The sequence below is a fragment of the Nymphalis io genome, chromosome 23 (assembly GCF_905147045.1).
Source record: "Nymphalis io chromosome 23, ilAglIoxx1.1, whole genome shotgun sequence".
In the NCBI taxonomy this organism is placed as follows: domain Eukaryota; kingdom Metazoa; phylum Arthropoda; class Insecta; order Lepidoptera; family Nymphalidae; genus Nymphalis; species Nymphalis io.
This window is the reverse complement of record NC_065910.1, coordinates 8,221,980-8,243,098: the sequence shown is the minus strand read 5'-3', so window position 1 is coordinate 8,243,098 and position 21,119 is coordinate 8,221,980. Positions and strand designations below refer to the sequence as shown.

Here is a 21,119-nt window from a genome sequence, read left to right as displayed (position 1 = left end):
ATTTGTTTATTGCTATCTAGTTGGTAAGACTTTGTGCCAGCCCGGGTAGGTACCACCCGCTCGTCATTTATTCTAACGCTGTTGTAGCTTATTCCGGTATGAAGCCAGTTTAACCAGTCATTAGAGACAACTTCTTAGTTGCCAAGGTTGGTGACGAATTGGCCAATGTCTATGGTTAGTGGTGACCAATTACTATCAAGTGGCATTTGCCAGTATGCCTACGTATTTTAAATAAATAAAAAAATTATCCTAATTAGATAGGTTTACCGGTGGTAGGGCTTTGTGCAGGCTCGTCTGGGTTGAAACCACCCACTCATCAGATATTCTACAAAATAGCAGTACTTGGTATTGTTGTGTTCCGGTTTGAAGCTGAGCTAGTGTAATTACAGGTACAAGGGACATGACATCTCAGTTCGCGAAGTTGGTTAACATTTCTTTCAATGCCAATAAATATGGGCGTTGGTGACTACTTACTAACAGGTTGCACATATACTTGTCCGCCTACCTATTCTATAAGAAAAAAAATAATGAAATTAAAACTTACTATTTCTGACAATATCTTTGAACGATTTTTATACGTCTGTATGATCAATTTGTTCATTGTTATCTATACGAGTATTTATTACTTCGACCTTTTGATCTCTAGGCCGCAGAGCAGTCAATTGAAAGCAAATTCACTGTACACATAAGACGTATCGCTGTTGTTGAATTTATAACATTGACCTTGATACAAGTGCACTTCATTCTCCAAATTGTCGAAAAGCTAGTTTCGAAACCATTGCATCGAATCATGTTATTACCAATTACTCGACTAAGGCCAAATGGTATCCCATGTTTCAAAATACCATTAAAAAAAATACTTATTATCTTAATTAAGGTATCGATAAATTAAAGTTCAATCTCATTAAGTATTCCGATTATTTCCTTATAAGTAGATGAATATTTATCATATTTTCGGAACAAATTATTATATCAAATAAATAATAACAATATAGTATATCTTGTATCATTCATTGGTGATATGACTAAGTATTCTTTCTGGATAGCTTTAGGCTTTAGGCCTTAGCCCAACAGTGGGACATTCACAGGCTGTTACTGTACTGTTGGTACCGATCCGAATAGATAAAGAATAGTCAAAGTTAAATTGGAATTGAATCGGGAACTTATCGTATCCGTTATAAATAAGTAGAATTGTATTAAGAACGGTCTCCTGGTTTGAGTAAAACCACATGGAATCTAATTCAATTGATAGAACGTGAACACTGAAAAAATAGGTTTATTGTAATAAGATAATGCATATTATCATTTACTAAAGATTTTACCGTTTCCCAACATTGAAATAAAGGTTATGCGTGTTGTTTTTCGGTAGTTTCTTACTCAATGAAATCTATGTATATGAACGAATAACTGTCTGACAATCAACGTACAGCCTAAACTACTGAGGCTAGCAAAATGAAATTTTTGATATGGTTTTGAGTTGCACAGTAGCTAGATTGTGATAGGGGATGAACATTTGTATGAAAATCCTTTATTGAAGAAAGAGCAATATATATTGGTACTTAGCAAGCGAGCTAATAAAGCGCTAGTTTTTTTATAAAGCTGTTCAAATTAAACCACTAGCAGACTCTTTTATCATTCCGGTATATCGCTATCACGATGGTTTTCAATCGAAACGCATTTAAAAATTAATGCCTTTGCTAATTAACTTTCGTTATGGTATATCCTTTATATAGTCTGAAAAATTCATACTGCATTATTATATAAATTTTTAATTGGCTATTCATATCGGATACTGAATTATCATTTGGTTTTTCATATTTGGATGACATGATCGTCGAACGGATGGTTTTGTCAATCAAATATATAGAGGATACGCGGCTCAACTCGTAGTGTTATTGACTCGGAATAATTATTGTATATTATCAAATTTAAATGTAAATGCCTGTCGATGTAAGTTGTTTTTATTTCGTTAAAAACATTAATTAATAATTGTAAAAAATAAAATATCGAATTCCCCGAAAATAATTCGAAGCGATTAATAGTCATGTCGATATACTTTTTGTTGCGTCAATATATTTTATGTATCAAAAACAAGCGGCGCTATTATTTTTAAACGCAATATTTAAAGTGTTCCGTCTTTATCAGAATACAGTTTAGTCCTAATAGGTAGCCGCCCCAAGATATTTTTTCTTTTCTTATATATATTAATAGGCAAAGACAAAAGCTGTTCAGTATATTTCTCCCCGTTTCGAGCTTTCGTTAAATCAATAAAAATATTTAAGTGGAAAAAAAACGTTCAAGCCACTGGGTGAACTATAATATGTATTGCTGAAAACCATTAAATATTCTGACGAATATCTTGTATTAATGAATCGATGACATCATCGAAATTGAGTTTGTAGGACGAACGATAGTTGCTTAATAAGTTTGTTAATTTTTGTCCTTCTGCAAAATATGTAGTATATTTTTCATTAATATTTTTTTGTTACTCGTAATCACTTTATCATATTATGGTATTATTCTAAACATAGTTATGATATTTACGGAGCTAGTCGATAATTATTAATTGACCGTTCGCTGAGCAATAGCTAATGTGATGTAAAAATTGAATTATAATTTTATTATTATTATTTGTAGTTATCTAGACACGCGGTAGCCTGTCAAGCCAATTATAAGTTAATAGAACTGGTGAGCAGAGCCGTGTGTAATATTACACGAACAATTTCGAGCCACTTTTGACCCCATCATAACACAAACACTATTATTCATAAACATGTCAAACTTCGCTCATATATTGAGACTTGCGAGATACATATGTCCCAATTTCATAAACACACCTCAAACGGTTATTTAGATATTAACGTCCAAAAAATGTCATTTTTATCACTGACTGACCTATAGATCAAAACTCTAACCCAGTTCCAGATGACCTAGAAAGTTCAAATTTGACATTCAGATAGGTAGTTGGCTGAATACAAAGGAATAAATCAGAAACTAGTAAATTTTTATCATTTTATTATAATTTTTCAATTAATTGATTCTATTAGGAACTCTTACTTACAGTGCCTGTAATGTAAGAATCAGCAATCAAAATTGATGACAGCCGGTCTTTATGTGGATTTTAAGGTCTTCACGTGAATATATAATGAGTGGAACACCACTCTTAATTATTTTTTTAATACAAATCTATCAGTTTTAATACTTACAATTACTTTTAACTAAGAGTATAGTCGACTTTCGTAATTATTACGTTAATAATAATGATTTATAAGTAATGATCTTACACTTGATTAATTTAGAATAATTAATACTAAAACCCAGTTTTTCAAGTTAATTTGTATTTCATTTGAATGTTATTAATCGAAAGTATAGGTACCACTAAGATATTGTTCATTGAAAAGATTCAAGGTCAAGTTAAGCATGAATGAAAGTGGGTCGACGTGTGAATTGTTTTGTAACGCGTCATTTGCAACTGATCCACTTGAGGCGACTGGTGACGTCACTCCGAAATATCGCACTGACGATATTTATCGCAGAAAGTGACGGAACATCCTCTTAAAATGTTACTTGGTTAAGTTAGTGTGGTAGAGCTTTGTGCAAGCCCGTCTGGGTAGGCAAACATTCTACTGCTAAACTATACAATATTTCTGTATTGTGGTGTACCCGTTTGAAAACTGGCCCGCTTTAATTACAGGCACAAAAGACATTTTAGTTCCCAAGGTTGGTGGCTCACTTCTTACAACGCCAATGTCTGGGCGGTGGTGACCTTTTCCCATCAGGTGGCCCTTTTCTTAGTTCGCCTACGGATTTTATGTACAAAAATACTGCAATCCTAATAGTTTTAAATAAATTATAAGGAATTTGTACGCTAGTAATCTTGAAATGATGTTTAAACTACCGAAAAATACCATGATACCTTTATAAGAGTGAGAATTATCATAAAAATATAACTAAAAAACCAACTTCAACTATGTATATCTTATATAACTTTCCCCTTTCCTTCAATTAACTTTAAGTTAAATTAAGGCAAGTAAAATATAGCCGAGATGGCCTAGTGGTTAGAACACGTTAAGATTTCTTAACCGACGATCGTGGGTTCAAACCCGGGCAAGCAACACTGAATTTTCATGTGCTTAATTTGTGATTATAATTCATCTCGTGCTTGACGGTGAAGGAAAACATCGTGAGGAAACCTGCATGTGTCTAATTTCATTGAAATAATGCCACATGTGTATTCTACCAACCCGCATTGGAGCAGCGTGGTGGGATAAGCTCCAAACCTTCTCCTCAAAAGGGAGAGGAGGCCTTAGCCCAGCAGTGGGACATTAACAGGCTGTTACTAGAACTACTAGAAAATATTTTTTTATATAAAAAAAAAAAACTTTCATGTGGATGGATTTCATTGTAAATATCCACTTTTATGTTTTGGTCGTAAAGATGAAAAGATAAATAAATGTTAATTATCTATTATATAGTGTTCTAGCAGCGAAAGCGTAACAGACATACTGAGTTTATTTTTATTAGTTTCGTATTTATAATATTAACAGTAACAGTAACAGCCTGTTAATGTCCCACTGCTGGGCTAAGGCCTCCTCTCCCTTTTGAGGAGAAGGTTTGGAGCTTATTCCACCACGCTGCTCCAATGCGGGTTGTTAGAATACACATGTGGCATTATTTCAATGAAATTAGACACATGCAGGTTTCCTCACGATGTTTTCCTTCACCGTCAAGCACGAGATGAATTATAAACACAAATTAAGCACATGAAAATTCAGTGGTGCTTGCCCGGGTTTGAACCCACGATCATCGGTTAAGATTCACGCGTTCTAACCACTAGGCCATCTCGGCTTTATAATATTAGTATAGAGGTTTATAAAATGATTAATATGTGTTCTATATATATATATATGTATTAGGAGATTTTATTTGATTAATTCAACTCAAAGATAAACTCGTTAAAACTCATAACTCGGTCGAAATCGTTAAAGGTTAGACAGTACGACTGATTCCAATCTATTTAGCGTTTATGGGGTTATAAATAGTTGCAACAGACCCAGGTGAAATGATTTACGTAATAGGGCAGATGCGTCTGTTTTACTTGGAATTATAAAAATCTTTTTACTTATCGGGTTAAAGACATATCACAAGAAGGTTACTTCATTTTTGGTTATCTGTTGCATATATACAATATATATGTCATATACTACACCCCTTACAGGGGAAGGATGCATTTTTTAGCGAAATCATCTCTTTTTCAACTATTGTATTATTATAACAAAGAAAGTACTATATAATATAAATTTTATAACAATAAAAGTTTTAGTGCCATACAAAGCCAGTAGATTTGTTTTTGACTGTTTTCAAAGAACGGTTTTATTAGAGACGTTTTTAATGGTAGCTTAATAAATTATTTCGCCCGCGTATTAGGTGGGTGGGGTCATGTTTTGGGTATAAAAAACTAGCCTATGACCTTCCTTCGCGTTCAATTTTGCTTCATACTAAATTTCATCAAAATCGGTTTAGTGGCTTAGCTATGAAAGCGAAACAGACAAACAGACTGACGTAATTCTAAGAGTGTCTGTCTTGATTTTCTTTTGAATTTACACTAATAATATAGATAACACTTCTACAAACAGATTCGTTATGAATAAAAAAAAAACAGAATATACCTTTACCTTCGAATCAACTGCAAGTAACAAGAACACATTAATTAAATAACGACACTAACCGTAGAATATGATAAAAAAATGTTAGAAATATGTGACATTGACTTTAGAAATTAATTATCGTATTTATAAACGTAGCCTAGCGACTGTTTAGTCAAATACTGCTTTGTCCCTTTTTATCGTTATTGATTTGACATTCGAAAGAAGAAGACACGGAATTGTTTAACTAATCACCCGCATAACGATGTATATAAGTATAACCGTATAACAATAAAATCATCACTGTAGCGTATTTAGCTTTAAGTGTGATTTTAACATTTGAGGAGTGAGATTCGAAATGAAATCTTACATTAAATCACTGCAGTTGTGACGTAATTACAATCAAATTGATATTTTTTTATTAAAAGCAGAATAAATGCCGCTTAAATTATGAATAAAAAGAAAAACGGTGTGTATATATCAGACGAATCGATGTAAAAGGCACGACCGAATTTCGTAAGAGACCTACGTTATTAACGCTCTATATTAGGACGTCTAGTGATTAGCTTATTATATATTAAAATTTATCGATATCGTTATAAATTATTATATATTTCTATAATATAATTATAATATTATATATTTCAAGTGGTCAGAATCGCCCATAGATGAAGGCGTGATAAGAAATATTAATGATTCCTTATACCGTTACTGCTTCAACCTTGTGAACTAAGATGTAATATATATTGTGCCAGTAGATACAATAGCTCACTTATCCTTAAAAACTGTACATAACGATACTAAATATTGATGTTCGGCGGTAGAACGTGTGATGAGTGGGTACCTACCCAGACTAGCTTGAACAAAGCCCTTCAACCAAGTAAAATTAATTTTTCTACCAAGTATATTCTTCAACCAAGTGAACCTTTTTCAGGACTGACTACGTTATTTTATTCGATGAGAATGAAAAACATACAAATAGTAAAAAATATTTTTTAAGAAGAATTACTACAAGTTTTTTATAACATTCCGTCAAAGGTACATCTAAAGCATTATTTGCTATAGAAAAACCGAGACCCGCTATGAAACCTGTCTTACGGCTATCGCGCTTTCCTAATTGCTATATATATATTAATTACTGCGAAGTAACTAGATCTTTGTATCGTAAGTCATGATTTAATTGTTACTTTTTATCTAAATGCTATTAAGGAACTAATAATTATCCGAATCAATCAAAATTAAAATATACTTTAATCAATTAGAATCATTTAACAAATTTAAATTACAGTTAAAGCTACCACCGGTTCAAAACCGGCAAGAAACTCAGTGCATTCATTCTGTTAAGTCATAGTTTAACTATAATTCATCCTCTACGATAATAAAGGAATAGTGCTAACTCGATTGTTTCTTATCATATTGTTTTATCGAGTAAAACCTTTTTTATTTATAAATGTTTTTTTTTTTTAAATTGATTAGAATAAATAGGCATATTCACAGTTATCTTTATTCATTTTCAAATGTGATTTGCCAGTACACTTTTCTAGAACAGCTTCGTTATGGGTGAATTAAAATGCGCTCTGCCAACCAATCACGCCAACCGGCTCGTCGTCGTCTATTATGGAATACCATTTTCAGGCTGTCGTCCAGAAATACCTTGGTAGTCGCCGTTTGTGTCCTCTTAATCAGCTTTCCCGCGTCTTCACTGTCTTCTGTGTGATATACGAAGTTCTTCGTGCGATTTATTTTACTAGCAAACCAACGGTACACAATTAACACATTCCTTGAGAATTTCTTTTAAAACTTATGATTAACATTGTGTAAGTATTTACGGGCTAACTCAACAAGCAGGTTAAAAAATACACTACGGCGTTCTTTATTTAAAATCAAAAAACCTAGGTTTCTTAAAATGAAATGAAATTCTCTCCTTTCTTCTCATACGCGGACAAAGTTGCGAGCAGAAACTACTTGTTAAATAAATATGGACTATCAATATTATTATTACTATTATATAATAAAATAAAATATTGTTAATGCCACCGCTGTATTGAACAAATTATTACATGTATAATATGATTGACATGCTTTTATTAAAGGACCTATGCTACTTTTCGGCCAATAAGCTATTTTGAGCAAAATATTACGAGAAAGGTCAAAGCGACAGGCATACTTTCGCATTTATAATATGAAGTAATGATGATTAAATATTTTGTTTATCCTACTCGTATCATTATTTTGATGAAGATGATCGTCATAATCCTAACACCATAGAACTTACTTCCTTACTTTTGACACATTTAGTCAACACCATCATAATCAAAATTACACGCCAAATATTAAATTATTCATTTACCATCCATGAAATAGCTTTTTACCCAGTGAATGATCGTCTGAGTGAATACTAAATGCCATCCACTTACCACTTGTTTTACTAGTAAACAGCAATACGTTGCATAAGTAGTAACAGTCTGTAAATGTTTCATCCTTAGTTAAGGCCTCCTCCCCTAAGAGGAGCTCATTTCATAATGATCAGATACTGTGCACCGCTGTGTTGTAACTAAAAATAGAAGGGACATAACATATAAGTAATTGGTGGCGCATTGAAGATATGAGAAGTAGGCTTTTGACTTTTGACTAGAATTTTGACGTTAGCTTTTTAAATTAAAAATAGTGGTAATAGAGTGGTTCAGTCCAGACTGGTAAAAAAAATATTAATTTAAGAATTTATCATCGTTAAGTTTCCAATTATAACATTTAATGGTTGTAGAATAATAAATATAAGATTTATATTTACTAATTTATGTATTTGGACTTTACTAGCGTATTATCATGTGTACAAACAATTTCTCACCTAATAAACATTGCCTATGTAAACTGGACCTCGATAAAACAGTCCGGACACGAAAAGCATGTCACTGTGGTATTGAACAAGAATGTTCGCGAAGTTTATCGATAATTCAGTCACGCGCCCATCACCACCAGCCTACGTCTGCGTCTCCGTCTATAGCTGATTTTATTATCAACAATCGATTTTGAACCTTATTCCTTAACGATAGGACGTTTGAGTTTTTTGATAATATAGAATGGATCGCTTTCTATCGCCCACTGGTGTATATTAAGTTTATTATTTGGTTTGTTGAAAGTAGAAGCCGACAATACAATAACATTTAAATTCTGTCGGCCATACTTATAGACGTTGTTTAGATGGTGATCAGTTGAACAATGTCGTGTCTTCTTCTTTCGAATGTGAAATCAATGATGACAGAAAGGGAGAAATCAGTGTTTAACTAAACAGTCGCGAAGTTCAAAAGTGAGGCCGTATATATTTTTAGTTTTACTTAAACATATATACAGTTATTCTGATTCTAACACGTATTGGATTTTATAGTTACTTTTGAAGATGCCATATGGAGGCAAACATTCGACTAATATTGGGCTACCGTTATGTGTGCTTGAAAAATTATTATTAATAATAATAATTACACATTACTTATTATATATTAGTATGAAACCTTCAGTTACGGAATACATAGAATGATATACTCGCTTACACAATATTCTTAATTTATTTATACATTTATGCTAATATTATAAATGCGATTGTAACTGTGTATGTCTTTCTGTCAATCAACTTATACAATACAGCACCTGTCTTGCTTCGCGCAAATAGTTTTTTTTATAGTATAGGTAAGCGGACGAGCATATGGGCCACCTGATGTTAAGTGATCACCAACGCCCTTAGACATTGGCATTGTAAGAAATGTTAACCATCGCTTACATCGCCAATGTATGTCCACCGTCCACTTGTGCCTTTAATTACAATGGCTCACTCACCCTTTAAACCGAAACACAACAATACCAAGTACAGCTGTTTTGCGGTAGAATATCTGATCGTGTAGGTGGTACCTACGCAGACGAGCTTGCACAAAGTTCTACCAGTAAATAGATAGTACTAAGATGCAAACTTTTCTATGTCAAAATTTGAAAGGAATAATTACACCATACAATAATATTTACTGGAATGTCAGAGAGATGATTTTCGAGATTGACTGTAATTATTATTTAAAATATCAAATCGAAACGGTAGTCACTATTGTGATATTTTCAGAAAACCCTTATGTTGGTGATGTATAACCGGGTGTTCCTTTCTAGAAATGAACACATATAGTTATCTCTTTCTACCATCAAATCAAGTCTATAATTTGAAATTGGAAAGAAGAAGACAGAGCATTATTTAACTTATCACCAGCTGACTGATTTTTATAAGTAACGCCGTGAATCACCTGTCCAAACTACCACAAACGCCCTTGGAAACTCTTGTCAGCCACGATACTGTCAAATCATATTTCATTTTCATATAAGCTAATGACTTGCATGCGTTTGAATATAAGAAGAAGAAGTATATAAGAAAAAAAATAAAACACGACTCGCGCGCCATCTATCACGTTGATGGCAAAACCGTGCAGTTACACTAAATCGTACAAATCGCATATGTCATCGTCATCATCTATTCTAACAATATTGAATTAATTGAATCAAAATTTATAATTAATTAATTAATCTTTTACTTTAATTACTTCTAGTTAGTAATTCAATATATGCTTAAGCTAATTGTGTAATCCTATTTCGGGTTTAGTTACATGTCATATAATACTTAATATAATAAGTTATGTATGAATGTTGGATTACCAAATAAATAAATAAAACGTACGTCCTTTTATTACTAGTACCAGTCTCGTAGAAAAATGATTTATCTGTCTTTTGTTTATTGCTTTGCAAATTTTTAATAGCGTCCGTGGTGTATATTAGATAAATTGATGATTCCCCCCCTACTTATTCAATTACATTATTTTTTCTTGCACGAGGAGATGAATTGAGAGCTAAACGACTTTCTGAAGTGAATAATGACGGTGACAAGTGCTCATTTGCTGGTAAACCATAATTCCGTAGTAACGGTTGAAAATAACTCGGCGCCGGTGGTCTAACGGCATGTATTAGGTTAGTTTTATAAAGATTTGGGTCAATCCCTCTTGATTATGTTTTGTGGATCATTCGCTGCACCGATTTATTTTTTAAAAGGATATTAAGACGTTCGAAATTTGAATTGTATTTTTTTTTGTGGTTGGGCCATTTATTGGAATTTATTATACGCCATAATTTTCTTTTAATAATATAATAATAAATCAGCCGAGTTGATTCTGGCTGGATAGAACACATTGATCGTTATTTTTGGTTTCAAACTTCGGGTAGTCTACTCTCAAATTAAAATCAAACAAAATATACTTCATTTAAGTAGGCTCGTACAAGTATTTTTGAACCGTCGTTTTACAGTTATTTTTTACTGTTACTGTTAAAAGTCTTGGGGGTGACAACGACTCGTATGCAGAAAAGGCAACGGCATAAGCTGCCGCCTGCGCGTGTTGGTGGCGCGTCAACTATGTACTTCGTTGCTATATATTATTATAATAAAAAGAAAAATATTTTTATTTATTTTATTCTCTATTTTTTTTTTTTAATAATAAATTATCTCAATCAATTTCGATGTTTCACATCTGTCAGTCCTCCCGTGTCGGTGAATTTTTTTAAAAACACTTTTTTAATGGTATATGAAAAACATCTCATAAAAACTTTAATTTCATATACAAAGAATTTCTAGAATGCTCGATCTTAAAGTATGACAAGGAAGGGAAAAAATAAAAACAAAATATTAAGTAAAACAACTACTTCTGCGGTAGATTGGATATCGTTACATTCACGAACGTGCGTATCGAGTATACTTTGAGGTTATTTTTTTTTTTTGAACCAAAACCAACAAAAATATATTTCGTGATAGGTTCTCGTTTTAATTTAAAAACTTAAACTGTTTTTGACGAACATTCCGTGTGCTGGATTTAATTTATTTATTTATCTCAACGTCAGTGTCGTGTCGATGTTTTTTAATTTAGATCATGAAATTATTCCTAAGTAATGATGACATATGTAATTGATATGAATTTATGTGACATTGTACATATGATTAAATACAATTGTTGAGGAATTCCTGAATGAGGATGTGAATGATTTTGTTTACAGCTCCAATTATATTTTATATCGAATGTTACGTTTGAATTGCCTTTGACCTTTAATTGCTTCTTTTAATTTATTGTTAGGATTCCTCACATTGAAAAGGTTAATGATGACTATACTTTGTATATTAATTTATTTGAATCTTAAATCTTTTGTTAAAACATTAATACATAAGGAATATAATGCTCGAGCAATCCCGTCTGGGAGGGTTCCACCCACGCATCAGGTATTCTACCGCCAACCAACAATATTAAGTATTGTTTTGTTACGGTTCCAAGGGTGAGTGAGCCCGTGTAACTTCACAGGGGATATGACATCTTCCAAGGTTGGTAGCGCGCTGACGATTTACGGAATGTTTATGTACATCGCCAATGTCTATGGACGGTAGTGACCACTCAACAACAGGTGGCCTATATGACTAACTGAACGCCTAACTAATGCAATAAAAAAACATACATAAATAACATACGTTATAGGTAATAAAAAAAAGTTTAAAGTTCGCCTTCGTTGCTTTCTATATAGTTCACTATATATTTAAATTGAAAAAAAAGGTCATATTGAGTTTATTGTTGGTTCTTCTCGGTATAATCGACATTTCGAACCTGTGATACCCTTATATTTGATTTAATCCTGTCCAACAACCTTTTGTAAGATCTCTTGTAATAATCTACTTAGGATACTTTGATCTTGTTAACTCCTGAACATTTTGGTACTTAAACCTACGAAATGCACGTACAAAAGCTTTTAGTATTATTCAAGGCAATTATTTTCGTAATACCTTTAGTTGTGCTACTCTAAAAATTATAGTAATTATATTTAATACGATGTAGCCTATCACAGAAACAATTAGAAAGCAAAGTTACTCGATAGTAAGGTAATTACTATGTGTAATGGAAATCTATAAAGTAAATCCAAATAAATTATTACTTTATAATTTTTAATACATTTTGTTGAGCTTTTTTGTATAATTAAGTCTTCCGTTTATTTTGAATTAGCTACCCGGCTCGGCTGAGATAGAATAACGGTCGACATAAAACTTTTATATTGTCATATATATTGGTTTACGCGGCGCACTCCAGTTCCAGTCGGCATGATTTTTTTTAAATTTATTTATTTAGGATCACCAACGTGACATACAGTGACAATTGTTACTACAATTACAAATTAAAAGTTTACAAACTAATAGGTCTAAGGGTTAAAATTGCCATAGTTATAGTTAACCACAACATGCAAAAATGACACTAAGCGTCTTAAATAATAATGAAAGAAAAGACAAATAAAATAAAAATAAATTTAACACAATTTGGATTTTTCCGACATCTTCAACACAATTATCCTATTTTAACCGATTTATATAAACCATAATGAATTATACACCTAAACCTTCCATGAATCACTCTATGACATCACATTACATCATGCAAATGTAGTATAAGCGGTCGTGACCATCAGGTGGTCTATTAGCCGGTACTGGTAGGGCTTTGTGCAAGCTCGTCTGCGTAGGTACCACCCACTCGTCAGATATTCTACCGCAAAACAGCAGTACTTGTTATTATTGTGTTTTGGTTCCGGAAAAAAAGTCTATTTTAATTATTTGTATGTTCGTCTTTAAATGTAAACATTTTATGTAGACTCTTTTTCTCCTGTGCAAAGTCGATATGGATAGTTAGTATTTAATAAAAGTTACACAATTAATTATCTCTACGAAGGCATGGTCTGTGATACGCTTCTCAATAAGTTTTATTGAAATTTCTCTGATTTCAAATATTCTGTGAACCGTTTTAAAATTGTTCGATTCTTTATTCCCTTCACCTGATCCTGTAATTGGGTTATATACGGAACATTTCGTCGCGATCTCCCTTTAAATTAAATTTTTCATTCCTACTTCCCCGAGGTAATTTAACGTAACGAATTTTGTAAGCAATTTAGATACACTGATGGTTGTGGATTTGGAATCACTGGTAGCTTATTTAAATACGACTTGAGAATATACTTAGAATTACTTAAATATAAGATAAATATTACGTAGATATTTAGTTCGCTTTTATTTACTCGACGGTGGAGCTTTGTACAAGCTCGTCTCGTCGATACACTACCGCCAAGCAGCAATACTTAATATTGTCTTGTTGCGGTTTAAAGAGTGAGCCAGTGTATTTTTTTTTTTTTTATAGAAAAGGAAGGCGGACGAGCATATGGGCCACCTGATGGTAAGTGGTCACCAACGCTCTTAGACATTGGCATTGTAAGAAATGTCAACCATCGCTTACATATCCAATGCGCCACCAACCTTGGGAACTAAGATTTTATGTCCCTTGTGCCTGTAATTACACTGGCTCACTCACCCTTCAAACCGGAACACAACAATATCAAGTATTGCTGTTTTGCGGTAGAATATCTGATGAGTGGGTGGTACCTACCCAGACGAGCTTGCACAAGCCCTACCACCAGTATGAACAGACAGAAAAGGTATATAACATCTTAAGGTTCCGAGGTTGGTGAAACATTGTGGGTGTATTTTTTTCTCTTTCAATTTGAATTTTATATTTTAGTCATAGTTTATAGTCATTCGACTTTCTTAGTCTATAATTTCAATATATATATTAGGACCATTAATATTTCTATTAATGGTCCTAATAAAATAAGTAAAAGTAAGGGATGGTTACTATTATCACAGAGCTAATGTCTATGGGTCGTGGTAACCACTTATAATCAGGTCGCTTACCTGCCTCTTTAAAAATAAATGAAACTACATGAAAGGTCAAACCGACGGTCAAACTTTCGCATTTATAATATTTTAAGTAACGGGCTTGTATTTCGTAACAAAGTATTAAATCAACCGCATATAAACTAACGTCAGCGAACATACACCTGCGAGTTAAGTTTCCACTGAATATCTTCAAACGTATACAATTTACGCTCTATTAAATATACAAACTTTGATATTCGAAATCGTTGAGTAAAAAAACATAAACAAATCTGGTCAACGTTACTCGATTTTTAGTTGAAGAACTTTATGCAAGCCAGTCTTAGTTGGTACTACCTCTACCATTAAGTCGGCAGCTATCACTACCGCTACTCACATATCCTACTTCCTATTACAATCGAAAAAGGTGTACAGATAAGGTTACTATAGAGAATATATTCCATGCGATGTGCTAATAGCTCTGCTATATTATGTACTACTTACACGCTCCCGTTCCTCGGAAAGCACGTTAAGCCGTTGGTCGTACGCCTGAACTTTTTTTGCGGTAGTGTCGAATTGCCGTCCCATCGGATTATGAGAGTGAGGGAAGAAAGAGTGCATCTGTATTTTCGCACACAATTTGTGTGCACTATAATATCTCCTGCGCAGTTGACTAATCTCTCTTGAGATTGGCCGCTGTGGATGAAATCGGTTTGGAGGACATTATTATTATTATTATTATGTACGAACAGTTCCACTTTAAAAACGATATTCTATATAACTACTTAATATAAAAAATACAATTTAATTTTACTTCCAAAGTTGTGATAATTCTGATGTAATTTGAAATAGTAAATGTATGTAACATTTGAATCATTATAATATAATATTAGCACATACATGTATATTTTATCGATTACAATGAATGTAAAGCTATGTAGCTGTGTATTTCAGAATCAAGATTCTATAGAGAAAAACCAGCAAACAAAATCTATGTACTTAGTTAGTTACTCTTGTTCTCAAATATCAATTTTATAGTCACAATATACTAATGTTATAAATGCGAAAGTACTTTTGTATGTCTGTCAGTCTGTTGCGCTTTCCAAGTTAAACAATTGAACCAATTTTGATAAATTATGAAGCAAGTTTGAAATCCAAGGACACATGCTTTAACTTATTTACCAAATACTTGCCCCCTTCCCCCTACACGCGTGCAGTAACTAGTATAAAATATAATTTGTCTGTCCTCTATGACAAACAAAGTTTACCATCTTCGCGTAAATACAAGTAGTATTGTGTATTAAGCCTTGTTTTTAATGACCTTTTAAAATAAAATTTAAAGATATAGGTGAAGTTACGTTCCTGTAGAAACGAACACCTCGCTCCAGGGAGGATAATTAGGATAATTACTTTTCGGAGGCGCAATTGTTTTGTTATTTGCGTGTTTACCATTTTACAAGAAATATCTCTGATCAAAGAGATCTTTATTATTGTGATAATAAATAATATTGTCTACTTTACTGGTGGTAGAGCTTTGTGCAAGCTCGCCTGGGTAGGTACCACCCACTCATCAGATATTCTACCGCAAAACAGCAGTACTTGTTATTGTTGTGTTCCGGTTTGAAGGGTGAGTGAGCCAGTGTAATTACAGGCACAAGGGACATAAAATATTAGTTCCCAAGGTTGGTGGCGCATTGGCTGTATAAGCGATGGTTGACATTTCTTACAATGCCAATGTCTAAGGGCGTTTGGTGACCACTTCCCATCAGGTGGCCCATATGCTCGTCCGCCTTCCTATTCTATAAAAAAAACCGTACTATGTTTATTAATATAAGATTAAGTTTTATTAATTAACAAAGGTAAGCGCTATAGTATTAGATGGATGCTATGGTTGGCTAATTTCTCGCCCAGTGAATCGTAATTACGATTCAACTGAGAAATTCTGTTAGCAATCTTACTTACCATTATTGTTATTAGATTTGATTTGCATATTCTAATTAACTCCCGGCAAGGAAATGACTCCATAGAGCGCATTGTCATTCAAGGCAAGGTGGATGGCACCAGACCACGTGGAAGGACGCCTATACGATGGGCCGACCAAATAAAAACAACTGTTGGCGGTCCTTTGCATGAGTGCGCCAGGCTCACCACTAATAGGAACATATGGCGAAGGCTCGTGAGGCGAATAACATCTGCGCCGAAATTCGTAATACTGCATGGCGGCCATGACCGCTCTGAGAAGAGTGTCACGACGAAGAAGAAGAAGAAGATACATATTTAAATCCTCATTGTAAATAATTTTTATTGTTTAAAGTTGACATTACAAATTATATAAATCAACGAAGGAGATCGTCGGGCAATAAAAAATAAATAAAAATCAATTACTACTACAAAATTTCAATCACGCAACGATTGATGACCCGTTTATTGATACTTCAGTTTATTTCTTCGGGATACTGCTTAGATTTATTCCAAATAAATTTAAATTTTATTATGTATGTAGTAAAGTTTATTTCTGTTTAGCAAATGTATCTAATGTTGATGGTTACTTTAGTGCGTTGGTAATGGACGGGGTTGACCTATACAAAATGAGTTCATTGCCATGTAATTCGAGCCAAGAGCCGGACACGTCTACCAACCCTATATTTAAGCTAAAATTTTAATAAGATTCTCTGTTCTGAATGTATATTCGTATCATTAACATATCTAGTAAACATTTTTGGTTAATTATTTTTTTTTTTTTATTTGTCCGGGATGGTAAATGACTCTACTCCACCTGATGGTAAGTGGTAGTAGAGTCCAAATGCGAAGACGGCCAGTACAGTCGGCCAATACCGATTACCGATCAATTCATATATTAAAATCATATTACATGTTGACTCTATTTCAAAATAGCAAAATTGAGTAAGCGTTGTTTGATTTAGAATTTATGTAGAAAGTACACAACTTTTGTTTAAGTTTATCTTTTTTGCGATATGATAATCTAGATATCAATGGAAAGGTATAATTTAATATTGAGGTTCTCAGGTAAAAAGAAAGATAAAAATATTAAATACAGCCCAAACTATCCAGTAGGTTCTTCGATCCGTGTCAAAGATAACGGCCATTGCAAGGTTGAAGTAACCCTAAACGAGGAATGGAAAAGGGCAGATCCTGCTCGGCGTCGTCTCAGATGTCCCACAGCCCCGACGCCCGGGGCTCAAAAGATAGAGCCACATCCCTAGAGAGTTTAGTTACAGGATCAACGGCTTTACGTGCTTTCCAAGTGAAGACTTCCAACTTCTAAACTCCATACGAACAAGAATTTGTCGAAAAAGGATTTTCTCTAGACCTCAAAATCAGCTTTATAAATAGTCACTAGACCATACCGTTGAAATCATAAACAAATATATAATTTCAAGACACAATTATTAAAATAAAAGTTATTTTTATTCAATTCAAAACACTTATAGCTACAGTTTCGAAACGTTAATTAGTTTACAAAAACAGTGACTCGTGTACGATCAGAATCGATTTAAAAATAGAAATAAAATAGGGCTGATGTACAACCATCACAGTACAAACCAATTTTTTGGTCACACGGACACTTGCACATGTTATAAGGATGATGGCGAGAGTTCATTTAAGAAATGGAGTTAGTCACAAGTAATATAAGAAATTATTAAATCAAAATTGCAGCCCGGACTGCCATGGAAGCGCTTACTGCCAGGAAGAGCGAAATAACACATTGAAGCTCTCCAAAAAATGGTGCATCCACATACGCAATTATATTGTAATGTTAAATTAGTCCGTGGATTTTAATGAAAAAATAGAAAAGAAGATAATGTGTTGGCATTTAACCAACCAGCGATATACAGGCCCTCCAACGCTATTTGGCAAATTGGATTGGATAAGCTTATAGTATAATTGGTTTGTAGCATCAGACGACGTTTCTTGTAGTATTTCTCCAAATATTTACTTTAATCAATCAAGACAATCAAGAATCAAGACTTCGGAGCAATAGGAAGTCTTTGGGGTATTATACAAAGTTGAATCTTAGAAAATGATTTCGAATTAGTAGTTGAAAGTTTATTATAATTACTTCACGGTCATTAAAAGTTTATTTAACACCAAGCGGAGCGTTTAACAGCTTGGTTAATAAAAGTAAAACGTTTTCATTAGCTTTAATTTCACATTTTCCAATAAAGATTGGTCTACGCTATTTATCTTGTAAATTACTGGCAACCAAACCAAGAATTCGTTTTTCATTTCTATATAATAATGTCTGTTTTCGTTTATTGTTTATGCGTTCACGCATTCTTCACTAGATGGAGTTGAAACTTATGCTGTTGTTGGTGGTATTTGGTTCACACAAGTTACTTACATAGTAACGGTAAAGCATCAAAGTTGATTCATATGGGATAATTGTTTTAGTTGTGTTTATTATAAGAACAATAAAAAATCTACACGAATTGCCATTTGTCGGATCGTTACTGTGTCGTATGGTGTAAAATTGAACCTGTTTATAGTTGGAAAAGCTACGGCCCTTGGGAGGTAATTTAGAGGGTGTGTGCCCTGAAAACTGTGCGTGTTACGATATGATCGGGGTCACGTGAAACAATATGTTATTCTTATTGTGTCATGTTTAGCAAAATAAGAACATTTATTCTCGACCACGCATATTTAGTTTCTTGAATATTCGTCTACGACGAAGCCATTGATTCTGATGATTTGTATTGTTAACTGTTTTTAAATATAAATTAATGTCAGCTTCCGTAAGCTATAGATCCTAGGTGCAGAATCAGGTCATGCTTACCAACGCGTTAAACTTCAACCGCGTAGGATAGCAGGAAGTGGTTTTAATTCCGCTTGCAAAATATGACCCAAACTAACTAAAAATTAAAGCTTGTGAGTAGTGTTTGATTAGCTTCAGCTTGCGGCTACGCCCGCGTGTAACAGGTTTTGGGTTAATATGCAATCTTTATTTCAAATTTGATCTTCGTTTCAGTATTAATGATGTTATAATAGAGTTATTTACAAGCAATAGCTTGTGACTAATAAGTGACTAATAAGTCACCAGTATTCTAATAATTCGTATTATAAGAAATAAGTTTCGTATATTACCAGTACTCTTTAGCCTTATAAATGATATGCGATTATCTATTCGACTTAACAAATATTTTGTAGTTTAATCAGTAATAGTATAAGCGTTCGATAATTTGAACGAATGGATTTTCGTGATTCCTTTAGGATATTTGAGCCTTGATGATAGATCACGTGAATTTTAACCGAAGACTACAGATTCAAGGTCTAAGTTATGCTTGTGTTTGTGCCTTATTTATATTAATAACTCTGCTTGTGTGGTGATGGAAACCTGCATGTATTAGATGAAGTCCGTATTGGATTGTGGTAAACTCCAAACCTCATTAAGGCACCTTTGCCTAGAAGTACTTACTTGTGGTAGGGCTTTGTGCAAGCTCGTCTGGGTAGGTACCACCCACTCATCAGATATTCTACCGCAAAACAGCAGTAGTTGATATTGTTGTGTTCCGGTTTGAAGGGTGAGTGAGCCAGTGTAATTACAGGCACAAGGGACATAAAATCTTAGTTCCCAAAGTTGTTGGCGCATTGGCTATAAGCGATGGTTTACATTTCTTACAATGCCAATGTCTAAGGGCGTTTGGTGACCGCTTACCATCAGGTGGCCCATATGCTCCTATTATATATATATATATATATATATATATATATATATATATATATATATATATATATATAGTCCACCTTCCTAATATATATATATATAAAGTCAGATGCTTCCGCGCTGTTACAACTTACACTATTACTTCACTAATTTGTTTACTTATTCATTTTCTTTTTGTTACAGAACAGTGCGCCAATGTGGGAGGAATTCATCTCGAAGGCGACCAAGCTTCATTCCGCTCTCAAGTATGTATTCACTTGAAATTATTACATTTTCTTTAGTTAATATTGCAAATGTCTGCCTTGACTTTAGTCAAATAAACTTCAAAATCCTGAATTGAATTATATATTACATAAAAATAAATATTTATGTATCTCATTGCTTTTGCTATATTATTTCCAACGGCGCTTAAGCTTACAAAGGATTTTTTTATGATGCTTTCATTTCATGACATTCAATAGCCCCATATCGAGAGATTAACTTTCAATTGCTTATCAGTGGTTATTTTTAATAGTATTTATGTAATAAACAATAAGCATATCTTTAACGCTTGACTCCAATACTAAATAATTTATTTCGTTATATAAAACTATGCCTTAATTGTTTAATCATAACAATTTATTTTCTTTGTCTTTTATTAGATCAGCGCTGGTCGCGATTGCTGCTTTTCTCGATGCTTTCCAAAAAATAGCCGATGCCGCCACAAATGCAAGGGGTAAGCGTACATTCTTACGTGAATATAAATGCAAATCACATAATATAAATATTATGTGATTTGCATTCAACTGTTAAGTTCTCATGTATTCTTGTTTATATTTGTATGATTTTGTACTATAGCTAAAAAGTATTTATTAATAAAAACTGTAATGATTATGAAACGGTATGATGCTCATGGTAGTGCAATCTTCATTTTTTTTTATATGTAACATCAAGCAATACGGCTTTTCAAATTCTCATCTTCTAATTTGGGGAAAGATTAAAAAAAAAAAGTATCTTAATAGTGCTTATTAGTACGTTTTATAAAAACGCGTGTGCAAAATTAAGT

The 21,119-nt window shown here is 33.2% G+C and overlaps 1 protein-coding gene across 3 annotated transcripts in view; it reads left to right on the top strand.

Annotated features, from left to right (window-relative positions):
- Positions 1 to 21,119, top strand: part of LOC126777500 (protein MTSS 2) — a 230,495-nt gene that overhangs the window by 78,321 nt on the left and 131,055 nt on the right. For all 3 annotated transcript variants that reach the window (XM_050500512.1, XM_050500513.1, XM_050500511.1), the window contains exons 2-3: positions 20,258 to 20,319; positions 20,716 to 20,789. In XM_050500512.1, the coding sequence (XP_050356469.1) occupies positions 20,258 to 20,319; positions 20,716 to 20,789 (136 nt within the window). The remainder of the gene's footprint in view (positions 1 to 20,257; positions 20,320 to 20,715; positions 20,790 to 21,119) is intronic.